Source organism: Triplophysa rosa, linkage group LG9, assembly GCF_024868665.1.
Source record: "Triplophysa rosa linkage group LG9, Trosa_1v2, whole genome shotgun sequence".
Classification (NCBI taxonomy): domain Eukaryota; kingdom Metazoa; phylum Chordata; class Actinopteri; order Cypriniformes; family Nemacheilidae; genus Triplophysa; species Triplophysa rosa.
In genome coordinates, this window is record NC_079898.1 from 24,839,461 (window position 1) to 24,852,366 (window position 12,906).

The 12,906-nt window shown below is 37.2% G+C and overlaps 1 protein-coding gene across 1 annotated transcript in view; it reads right to left on the reverse strand.

The window, feature by feature from the left end:
* Positions 1 to 2,393: 2,393 nt before the first annotated feature.
* The window catches only part of itga9 (integrin, alpha 9), an 83,588-nt gene continuing 73,075 nt past the window's right edge, over positions 2,394 to 12,906 (reverse strand). Inside the window, exons 24-28 of the mRNA XM_057342318.1 lie at positions 10,101 to 10,226; positions 9,843 to 9,962; positions 8,987 to 9,082; positions 6,622 to 6,741; positions 2,394 to 3,812 (exon numbers count right to left, since the gene is read on the reverse strand). Coding sequence (XP_057198301.1) covers positions 3,714 to 3,812; positions 6,622 to 6,741; positions 8,987 to 9,082; positions 9,843 to 9,962; positions 10,101 to 10,226 — 561 coding nt within the window. The 3' untranslated portion in view covers positions 2,394 to 3,713. The remainder of the gene's footprint in view (positions 3,813 to 6,621; positions 6,742 to 8,986; positions 9,083 to 9,842; positions 9,963 to 10,100; positions 10,227 to 12,906) is intronic.

The window sequence follows — 12,906 nt, forward strand, 5'->3', positions numbered from 1 at the left end:
TTGGACTTAATGTATTTTTTATGTAACACACAGACGCACACTTTGACTGCATATGTGTCATACATGTGCTCCTCCTGAACGACGTATGCCAACTGTGTCCGTGCCATCCAGTGCCGCTTCACTGTATTTATTAATCTCACCGACAGGGGGCAGTAGTTGATAATGTCATGTTGTCTAATGTCTGTATGAAATGAGATTTCTACACAATTTATTGTTTTATTAATATCTATATTAATATATCATGTTTTGCAACTCACTGTAACTACAAATAACTAATAAAAAGTAGCAAAAATTGCTTACAACACAGTATTTAATCATTAAAAAAGTGAAGAATATTGTGACCATTAGATGTCCATTTTAGGAAGTCATTTATCTAATGATTGTACGCAAAGTTACTTTACTTTATAATTTTACAGTAACCCAAGAGTCAGGACAGGTGCATCGAGTGAGACACAACAGTGACTACGACTTGTGATATTGGTATCAGTGGTGGAGCCAGAGGGGGTCCAAGGTGGCACTGAACACCCCTGACATCCAATTGGCCACCCTGGGTGCCACCCTAAAATTTGATAAGCTACTTATAATGACATTTTTTTCAAAAATCATGTTTTTTATTATATGTTATCGTGTAAGTTATCTGTATTTTTTGTTATTATGGCTTAAATCAAAACAAACCAACTGCAGTTTGATTGATATTAATTGGAATGCATAATAAACAACATGATTTTATAGTTATCTCATTTTGGAAACAAACTCTTCATATATTTATGTATATAGTTTTGTTTTTCAAGTTATTTACAAGTTTACACTTTGATACAGTGCTTCTGATTGCATCTAAGTAACTTTAATACTGTGTTTCTGTAAACATGTAATGTGCACCACTAATGTAAACATGTAAATAACTTTAATACAGTTTTTCTGTTAACATGTAAACAATTTGAATACAGTGTTTCTGCAAACATGTAATGTGCACCACTAATGTAAACATGTAAAAATAAATACATTTGATAAAGCTTTTAATATGCACCATGTAAACATGTAAATATAAATAACTCAGATACAAGCATTATGTAAATTACTTTCTTACAGTGTAAAACAATTTGATTTTTTTACATTTTAAGGGATTTCAGCAGGTAGAAATTAAAAATGAAATGGTTAGCCCTCTCTGAAATGATTTTACACATTCTGCTGTAGATGCACTCATTTCATTCTGTGCAAACACAACAAAATCACACCAGTCCAGTCCCGAGATCAGCATGTGACCTTCAACTTGCCAGTAGTAAGCGTGCTCTTGTTGTAACTCTGGTGTGCCATTTTGCAACTTCAGGTGTGGACAGTCAATGTTACATTTGGGCACTTCATCTCTAAAAGGCCAAAAACTTGGTGCTCCGTGGGGTCATAAACTATGCCATCAGGAGAGGTGCCAACCCAGTCCTCAAGGACAGAAGTTCACTCCACACAACAGACAGTATTCCTCTACCGCTGCAGATTGAAGGCCTCTCTTCATGTTGCACATTTGACCTCATAGTCAGATATAAGGTTAGTTTACTGCACATCATTTACTCATCCTGTGTCGTTTAGACATGTAAGAGACTTACATGTTAGGCAGAAAGACAGGCTCAGGGTTTGATCTCATGTGTCCCAACATGGCAACCAGAGAAATTGTTCCGAAACACACGAATGAAACTTCACGAATGAAGGCTGTCAATTTGTGTATAATACTATTAAACCTAACCATGTTTGCTTGTATGATTGCACCCAATGGATGTAAAGGTGGTTGGTTTAATGGCATAGTTCAACCAAAAATGAAAGTCGTAAATGACTCATGCTCAAGTTGTTCCAAACCCGTATCAATTTCTTTGTAGAACACAAAGAAAGATACTCCGAAAAATGCTAGTAACGTAAACTGTTCTGTTAAACACAAAAGAAGATATTTACGAAAGCAAACCGAGACACCTTTGACAACCATTTTTGACTACCCCAGAAATTGCTAACATTTTCCAACATTATATATATATATATATATATTACAGTATTTCAACTATACAAATACATATATAGAAATACTGTAAAATGGGTGAAATACTGCATCAAATGAACTCGACTTCGCCTTGAAGTTTTTACACAATATTTGACAATAAAATAAATAAATAAATAACCATGCCGTCTGGAGGTCCACTGTATCTTTTTAAACATATGAAGTGTTATTACTGTGTTTATCATGTGAACCTCATGTGTTCATGTGACGTGATAAAGCAAAAAAGCTTTAGGATACAGCTGATCTATATTTAAAAAATCCACTAGATGGCGCCGTTGCAGCAATAATCACCTCACTGCTCTGCACACGTTTGTGTGGCGCTGAAGAATGAAAAGAAGCCTAACATCTTTTCGTGATTTTTTTTATTTTTAAAATGGCAGTTTCAGTAGATAAATATACAGCTTGAGCTTGTACAACAAACATATTCTTTAATACATTTATAAAACTGAAATTCAGTGACAGTAGTAGTTTATTCTAAAATAGGTGATAATTGAAACAGTTGACACTCACAGTTGTTACATCTACATGTCTCTCCGAAACACATCTATGCAGAAAACGGGGACACGAAACGTGTGGATGTGTTTGCCATGCCAGGGGTAATAATGGATCAAAGGCATAAAGAAATATTTATTTCACTTTACTGGTGTAAGATGATGCTACAAATCCCTTTAAACGTTTCATAACATTCATGGAGGAAAAACGAACATTAAAATTAAATCTGTGAATAATGGAATGTGTGTGGTACAAACAACGAAATGTTGCATTTTCAATGAATTCAAAACGGACCTATGTTATATTTCCAGCAGGGTTTATCCATCAGGAACTGGTTGGATGGTAAAAAGTGATGTCATCCTTACAGGCGGTCAAGAGGAGGGGCCAAAAACTAAGATGGATTGTTAATGTGAAAGTTGTTTCAGAGGTGGAGCGAGTTATTACATTATGTTGAAAAAAATACAAAGACAAAAAAACCTAGAATAACGTGAAACTAAGTGGGGAAAACATCCAGTGAATTTAAATCGTATTAAAGAAAACGTGTTTAAGAGGAGAATATGGTTCTCATGACGGCTAATTCAGAATTGTATTAATGAAGTGAGAAAACATTTGCTGTGTGTTTTCTGGAAATAAAAATGAGAACTTGAGAGAGTTGAGGGGAACGATCCTTCATCAAGACATCCAACTTCATTATACCGATGTGCCCAAGAGAACTGTGAAGCAATAACATCGACTTTGGCGTGTGTCAGTCATCAGTGCGTTAAAAACCTCTCAAAGCTCCTCTTTACAGTATGGAATACATCTTATAAAAAATAAACTTTTGCTTTTCAACAGCGTCCTGAGAGTTTGAATTGTCTGCTAGTATTGACACAATATCCACATGGTCTCCATGAAGTCTCTTTATTCCTCTCGCTCCATCTCTTCTTCCCAATAGTCTTTTCCCAATGGGATCAATGGAAGTCTTTTTTTTGGCAGATCACACCGTCACCTCAAGCGTTAGCTAGATCACCGTCCACAAGAAAAGTGTCAAACCTCCGAAAAATCTGGAGAATATTTTTTCTTCCACATATGGAAGGCTGGAGGGTCGGGTCTTTGGAGATAGCCGTGATGAAGGAAGCAGCTTACTGGATTCTCTCAACCCAATCCAAGCTCTCATTGGCTCATCTGGAGCCAATCCAAGCTCTCATTGGCTCTTCTGGACCCAATCCCAGCTTTCGTCACTGTCCTTCCTGTTCTTTTCCGCTTCTATGATCTCTCTGTAATGTCTTCGGAAGAACCCCATCTAGAAAAAGGAAAATATATTTTTTTACAAATTCACGTGACGGATGCAAATGTAAACAAACAGGAACAGTATTTCATTCAAATCAATGCAATTTATGCACAAAATACTTTGCACAAAATTAGATCAAGCATCTTTGGTCGTCTTGATGAACTATTTTAGACGTTGTGATGCTCAAGTTGACGCGGGGTCATGCGGAAAGTCTTCAGGATTCATAAACGGAGGGATGGGCGAGTAGATAAACACAGACAGACAGCGCTACTGTAAATTGTGTCAATACAGGAAATACAGCGCTCAACTTCCTGTGACTCCTCACGTTTGTCTTTGTCCGAACGCTGTTTATTGATTCAGACCTCGATTCTCTTCAGGCATTTCCTGACGCTGAGGGAGCGACACATGTGCAGGCCTTGTTCAGGAGGTTTACTTTGGCCGATTTCGGGGAATGAGTGAAAAGTATCCTTACATCAACATTCCTGAGTTGCTGTAGTATTCCCACTGGAAAGAATCGGAGTGGAAAAGAAAAGCGGCCCTTGTTTCAGAGGCCCTGAAATCAGTTTGATTCACTTTCATGTGTTAGCGTTGTTATGTTCTCTTTATGGCCGGTGTGGGCGGAGCTACAGATCTTTATTGAGCCCTCAGGCTGTGTGTCCAACAAAAGCAACAGTAGTGTGTGGATAGAGTATGTGACACATCCAAACACTCTCGTGAAGTCTAGTCGACAATAGAGGTGACTCCGAATAGTCGAAGATTCGATGCTTGGATGTTATGCAGTGGGGATCATGCCATTTTAGTTATATGGGCAGTGGTGTAGCAGACGGGCACGCACTGTGCCACCAAACATATTATTTATGATGTAAAGAAATGGGAGATTTCAAGGCTTGGGTACCGAAACCCCTGGCGCACATGAGGTCTGGCTATGACCCAGCGATGGATCGCGTCTCTCCGCGTCTTCTGTGCAGTGAGACCGGTAAAGAGGAGCAGCACTTTTCCGCACACACCCGCAGATGACTCGCAAATGAATGTGTACACCGTTTCCAAACATTTGTCACTTACCGATAGGGATGTAACGATTCACTCAGCTCACGATGCGATGCGATTCACGATTCTGATCTCACGATGAGATTTATTCACGATTTACTCACGATTTATTTTTACAAAATGAGTTGAAACAAATTAGAAATGAACAACTTCCCTTGCATTATTTCTTAAATGCTTCACGTTTCTTTGTATAATAAAATAATGTTTTATTTCAAATAACAATAAACAAATAACTAAACTGCAATTTTATAACAAATTAATAATAGAAATAGTCTATAAACTAATACTGTCTGAGCTTTTCTTGGATTTTTTTGCATTTAAGAAATATCAGCATGTCCACGTTTAGATTTGCAGTGAAAATAGCGGCCCCTGCTGTTCAAAAAATGTATTGCGATTCAGTTCACACCTCAACCGATTTGAATCGTCACTCATTATAACCGATTTTCAATATAATATCAATATGATTCAATATCAATATGATATGTAAATGCGTTATTTAGACTGAACTTTGCGCTGCATGATACAAAAAATAATACAAATAATAAATATAACCACGATATAAACAAAATCACCGCATATAACAAGCACGGTGCAGACGTGTCAGGAGGAGAAAGACTGCGCAGGAAAAAAGGATGAAAGGGACTTTTTGACTGTTTAAATGGTAAGATCTCTCCTTTACATGCGGTAAATAAAGTCACTTTATTTGTAGTTCATTGGTAATGAACGTCCTGCATTATAATAATTGAATAGTTTTAAAAATAGTTTTGAGGCGAGATCTGGTCTAGTGAGTGGCACAGCATTGTTATGTGATGTTTAGTGCATTGATTTTACTATTCGTGGCTTGTATTTTGAAAATATGTTTCCCTGCATTTCAGACATTTTGCCTAAACACATTTATTTTGCACATTGTGATTTAATCTGGTTTATTTCGGTTTTTATATTTTTTTATTATAAAGGTATATTCTGTTCTAAACAAATTCTTTAAATAATCGTTTGATTGTTTTTTGATGCATAAATGTCACGCTGCACTTTGCGATCTACCCTTGTTAATCGCTTGGCGTCGTCCCCACATGCACACACGCGAACGCGCACACACACGTGAGAGATTCGACTATCAGTCGAATATAGGCAAGATGTGACAATTCTGATTCGATTTTGTAAATCCTTAGTCGAGGACACCCCTAGTCGACCGCGAAGTGCAGTATCCAAGTTATTATTATTCATGCCGTGCATATTGTGATCGAGCCAGAACAAATTTGGAATATATGAATGTTTATGTCTTTAAGTGCAACCCAAAATCTAGAATCGAATTGGCTGATAAGTACAGTATGTTGATCCTGAAACTTTCTTTGCCAAAAATGATTTCTAAAAATTAATTTTTGAATGTTTTCAAAAATTTCAGAAATCAAGACACATTTACTCGAGAAGCAAAATAACCTAGTGTAATAAATCTTGTTTAATAAAAAAATATTTATTTTATTAAAAATATTTACTCAATACAAAATTTACTTCATGCTTAAAACAACTAAAAATATCCGCCAATGGGGTAAGAGAAATAAACTTAGTTCAAAGAGAAAACAAGATTTTTTTAAACCCATTGGCAGATATTGTTGTTATGTTTTTAGCATGATCTCACCTAATTTTAACAGTTGTCAATGAAAACAAGACAACTTGTTTGAAAGTTGAAAGAATTGAAAGATATTTGTGCTGGAAAACGAGACAAAAACTGTTCAAGTAATCAAATGTTTTGAAGAAATTGGAGGTGATGCGGTACCTTCCAGAGCAGCACAGCCAGCAGAAGGAAGATGAGGATCCCGATGAGCAGGCTGATGGCGATGATCCATCCCACCACATAACCCCTGGGCTCCTGACTGTGAAGAGCCTCAAACAACAGCTGGAACACAACACAGCCCCAGTTAACACACACTCACACACAACACAACACTGACCAGAGCCTGTCATAACCTCCAATCCTGTATCTCATAACATCTGAGACTTGACTCCAACAAAAGTGAATGAGGTTTCGTTCTTTAATAAGCAACAAATCAATCTATTTGTGTTGCGCGTCTGTGAAGATTTTTCATTCAGGTCATTGTTTGTATTTGTTTACGGACCTCATGTCCTGATGAGTAATGACATCTCCAATATAAACAAATTGCTCTCGTTTATTGCTTAAAAAGCACTGGTCTTCATTGAGTTTTACTGCATAGAAAACAACCTAATGCAAAACAACTACGGTTGCACTCCACATAAAAAAGCGCAGATGTTTGGAGAGAAGGCGGCGAATACTACATTTAAAACATTTTCAGGTCAACGTGCTACGAGGCACAAGTGCTTTTTGACCGTTAAATGCGGAAGAATTTAACCTCTGAAAACCTCAAATACGCAGCGCGGGTATCATCTCCTCAAGTGGATTTAAATCCAAATGATGCTTGAAAACCAGTCCAGATACTAAATCTCACTTCAGCTTCTGGAAAAGTGAGAGACATTCTCACTTTTTCTGGAGACATTCCCACGTGAACATTTAGTAAAGCTGTTGTCTTCCAGAACATATTTTTAGCATCAGACCTATTGGTACGTTGACAACTGGACGAGAGAGAATATTGACTGACTACATTCAGGTCGATTTGCCTTATTTAAAATGACTTGATTCAGATGTTGCTGGTTTTATCACTCTTCAGTCTCTAGCTTTCTCAAATATTACCATCTCATTATTCCATGCCTATTTATTGCTTTGTTTTGTAAGAAGCAGAATAATATACAGTAGAGACAGTCGGTCATTATAGCAAAACACAAGACTGCACATTATCTCAAGCATTTGTTACGACAAAAGTGTTGACGACCAAACATTTGCAATGGCATTAAAAGTTTAGCAGCCACAATCAGTCTGTCATTTCCATGCGTCTGGCAGCAAGGCATTTCTAAATGAGACCGTTTACCCCCGGGACCGGCTTAATAAACTCAATAATGAATTGCAGTGGGACAGTGCGGAACTGATGCATTTCCTAAGTGCTGGGGGGCAAGAGGGGCCGCAGACTTATTTAGGAATTAACCCCCTACTGCAGGAGGGGGTCAGCTGGCTGGAACCGGGTCACAAACCCAATCAGCTGAGAGCAGTTTTGAGGGAGATGTCTTGGCACCAGACACAACCAATTTGGCCGAAAGAAAGTCCCACATTCTGCTGATCATCAGCACGCTCAGGGTGACCGAGCACAACTGAAGGGTGAAAACATGCACATTTCATCCTGATCTCAGCTGCTGTTGATGACCTCACATTCACGCGTTCTGATCTTCTCTGATCGTTTAACAGATTACTTTTTCAAACAAAACTCATGTTCAGTTTTAATCTAAAGCCTGAAGTTATTGTGGTCCACACTGTTAAAAACGAACAAAATTATTTTTTACCAGATTTTTTATGTATAATGTCCAGAAAACGGGAATTTTACACGTTTTCAAATTTTTTACAGTGAAAACGGTTACTTTTACGGTATATTTCTGATGCCCCAGCTGCCGAAAAAAAAAGTTTTTACAGGATTTTTTTGAATATACGGTATTTCCGTCTATTTTTTAAATACGGTAAAAAAACTGTCACATTACAGAAAAAGACTAGAAAAACATGGAAAATTTCATTTTACAGGAAAAACTTTTACGGTATATTTCTGGCGCCCCATTTACAGTAATGTGGAAAGATACAGTGCGGTTAAAAGTGTCCGAGACAATGCTGAAAATCAGGACAATGTACAAATTTTGAGTAGATTTTAGTTCATTTGCAAAAACAGATAATTAAAAAATTTTCAGAAATCATGTTTTTTGTGCATTCCAAATAATGTCAATCAAACTGCAGTTGGTAATAACAAAAAAAGTCTAAATATTATAAAACATATATAAAACTCTTATTTCTTTAACTCTAAAATGGAGTTTAAGAAATAATAAAATATTTATAACAAAAGATTTCTATGATGTATTCTAGGTAAGTAATATAAAAAACATAAGCTTGTGATCTTGACCATGTTACTTTCACTTTTTCTGTCGAACATCGTATTTGTATTAAATTTGAAACGAAATCCAAACAGAAGCGTTGTCATGAATGGTCCAACTGTATTTTTTAAGTGGATTGAAGGATTCATTTGATGTCTTACCGAAATCTCCTCAGGCAGTCCGTTGGACACCTCCACGGCCCTGTCGTCCAGCTGAACGTGACCTCGTGTCACAAACTGGATCACAGAGGAGCTGTCCTGTAAACCACACACATTCAAATACACAGCTACTCTTTATATAAAGCCTCTGTAGAGACTACAGAGTTATCACTGTTTTATATCCAAGACACAGTTGTGGGAAAAATGAAGAGACCATTCCAAATGTTCACTTAATCAGCATTTCTAGATGCATTGTGGTCGCTTCAGTCCAGCGTCTGTTGAATTTCAACACAATTTAACCTCAGGAGTGACAAAGTCATCCGACGGCAATGTGAAAGACTGACAGCATGAAATAAAACACAATAAAAATCCAGGTTATAAATCATTTTTGAACTTTTCCTTAATACGTGTCGAAATATGACTGTTGTGTTGCTTAAAAGTGAATATGAGCTTGTTTTCTTTACAGTATTTGAGGTGTGAAAAAAGAGATCTTTTCTGTTATTTTCACCTGTTTGTCCAGTTTTCATTTTCTGCAGATAAATGAAAATAGAAGCAATATTTGTTTGGGGGAATTTGGGAGAAATATTGTTAGCACTTTGCAGAATAAAACAAAAATGATCATTTTACCTGAACACACACCTATAAATAGTAAATTCAGAAAAACTGAAAATAATTTGGAAATGGTCTCTTAATTTTTGCTGCGGCTGTATATCTCTTCATGTTAGATCCAAACGCTGTTAGGAACTTTATGTGGTTTGTAGTTTTAAAAGCACCATATTTAATCGTTAACGTGATTTACAGGTGCTTCTGGGTCATTTCAAATCAGATTGGAGTGAATTCAATTGTAAACATGACGTACCCTCTGTAGTATTTCAGTGTTCAGTAGCATTCGCACATCTATACTTGTGGTGTCTTCTTTAGCCTGAGACGTCAGACTGCAGGAGATTGTCAAACAGGCGCGTCCCGGCCGGTCACAGTCCTGTACACACAGCATCACTGTTAGAGATCTGCTTTGACAGCTTCAAGTGCAGTGAATGTGTAAACATGGTAATAAAACATGAATGTTTGATTTTCACGCTGAGCGAAGCCTAACATTCAACAAAACCTTCAGTCATACCAAAACTTTTCTGCCAGATTTGGTGAAGAAGGCAAAGATGGTGTGGAAGATGCTCTCTTTATCCTGTGGGATGGTGCAGGGCGTCGGGTTCTTGTGCCACGTGCAGTTCCCTCGACCTTCGGATACCTGCAGGCACACAGGAGGATAATAAACTAAGTTTACATTCACATGCATTCATTTATCAGACGCTTTAATCCAAAGCAATTTACAAATGAAAGAGCATTTACCAAGGGTACAAACGATGGAATCGTTTGTATTCCAAACAGATACAAACATTACATCCTGTTTATATTTGGTTAACTGGTCACAAACTGTGAACATAGTTTGTGTTGATCAGAATTATTTTTGTGCTCTGAATTAATGGCCATCACAAAACCAGTGAAATTTGGGAGATATTTAAAAACCAAACAACAAAAGGTTTAGCAAAAACATATATTATCACGTTCATTATTTGATTTTGAGAACATTTTACAGGGTAAAACCCCCCCCGTAATTTTACAGAATTTTCTGTTATTATTTGCAGACCTGCATTTTACTGTTTTTCTACGATGTATTTTTGAAATACGGTCAAAAAACTTAAAATTACAGGGAAAAGACCGCAAATTTAATTTTACAGTTTATTTATGGCGCCCCAGCTGCCAGAAATTTTTTTTTAACAAGATTTTAGTTTTGAAATTCAGTCAAAACTGTGCAATTACAGTAAAAGACAGCAAATTTAAAAGAAAAACAGGGAAAACCATTTATTATATATATATCCATATATGCTGTAATTTTACAAGAAAAACTATTATTTTACGGTAAATTTCTGTTTTTTTACAGATTCTTTTTACAGCATACTGTAAACAGTTTTGGTTTGATATCCACTGTAAACAGAAGCAAGATGTGGGATTTGGCTTCATGGGAACGTGTGATGGTTGGGTGGGAATATTGGAAGGTGATGTTCCAGGATGTTCACGGACGTTATAAGTCATCCACTGATCTGAGACCAGCTGAGGTATTCAAATCACAAAAGGAAGTTCAGTCCCAGCGGGATGTGAGAAGCTTTTCTCTGACAGCGCGCTCCATCTGGAGTGATTTAATGTCACGCTGTTCCTGCCCCGGGGAACACTTTACCTCTTCTCTCCGCTCAGACCTCCACGGAGGAACCATCTGAAGCGTTCACATTGTCATGAAGATGCAGACGATCTCACACGTGATTTGACCAGCCTGGTGAACAGTGTGCGTCATTCATGGAGAAATCTCTGTTGACTTTAGCAAAAGCTTCCATTTGCTCTCCATTTAATCTCATTGATATCTAGGAGAAATGATTAAATTCTCATCCGTGGTTCTTCTTTCTCATTTAGAGCCGTGTGTGTTTTTATAACGCTGTGTGTTTGTTTTGTCAGTGTGAACCTTTGCTTCTCTTTATTTGTGTTACTCAGGGTACGGTACACTGCCACTGTGCTGCAGGTTAGGCGGGGTGATCGGAAGCTTTTCCCCAGGTGTCTCATTCCAGCCTTCCATCAAAGTCTTCTAATCCCGTGATAAGTGATTCCATATGGGACATTCAGGGTGGGTCAAAAGTCTCCCCCGTTCACAGTAAACAGACGGATCCCGGACCTGATCTCGCTATATGGCAAACGTGAGGGTTAAACCAACATCATATGTGAGGCTGGTGTTGCATTTCTGCTTGTTGGAATGAAGCACATTGTGACACTATCCTCTGTTGTCTTAATAACCCTGTGGTCTCTATCAACTATAAACCTGAGGGCATTGACATTACTGAACTCTCGTCATGAACTCCGTGACTTCTGAACTTTAATCCAAAGTGACTTTTAACTACACATTTCTTTTATCTCCATGTGTCTTTCCTGGGTTCAAACCCATGACCTTTGTGTTGATAACACAATGCTCCATTGACCTACAGGAACACTTTGGTAAAACAATGTTATAAATGTAACCTTTAACATCTCCAAATTTGGTGTTTATTCATAAATCTTTACTATCGGTCACCCTTCATGTTTGTCTGTGGGTTTTGCAAATGTTTAACCAATGAAAAGTGTTGAAATGAGCTTGTCAACGTTAACAACACAGCATTTAATTATTTCAAAATATACACAGTTTTTCCTAAAATGTTGCAGTTTGGGAGAAACAAGGTTTCTACCCAAAAATGTCAATACATTTTTTTTCTGTGAACAGGGTATATGTGGAATGTCACGTGACTAAACCACACAGGTCTCGTTATATCGGCTTGTTGGAAAAAGTGTATCAACCGTATTAACTATCAGGGATATCTAGGGACTTTTAAGGTAATCCGCTAACATAGCTAGCTGTTTCAGTTTTAGGTGCTTTGTGCTATTTTAATATTCAAATGTCTGTGAGAAGAAAAAAAAACTTTACTATATCAATCTGTTTATGTGATGGGCATCGATTTTGATCATCTTTGCTAATCTTGGCTACTTGGGCCCAATTTGGACATGTTCACTTAGGGGTGTACTCACTTTTGTTATTGAGTGTTGAGGGTGTTGAGTTATTTTGAGGGGTTATACAAGCTGTACACTCACTACTTTATATTGTAGCAAAGTGTCATTTCTTCAGTGTTGTCACATGAAAATATATAAGAAAATATTTACTAAAATGTGAGGGGTGTACTCACTTCTGTGAGATACTGTACACGTGTTTACACATTTTTCAGGTTTACAGTATGTACCCTGAATAAAAAAATCATTTATTGAATTATTTAGTGACAAAAGATGTCAAAAAAGTCCTATATTATATAATTTCAGGGCATTTCCAAAAGAAACCATCGCTTTGTCCTGTTGTAAAT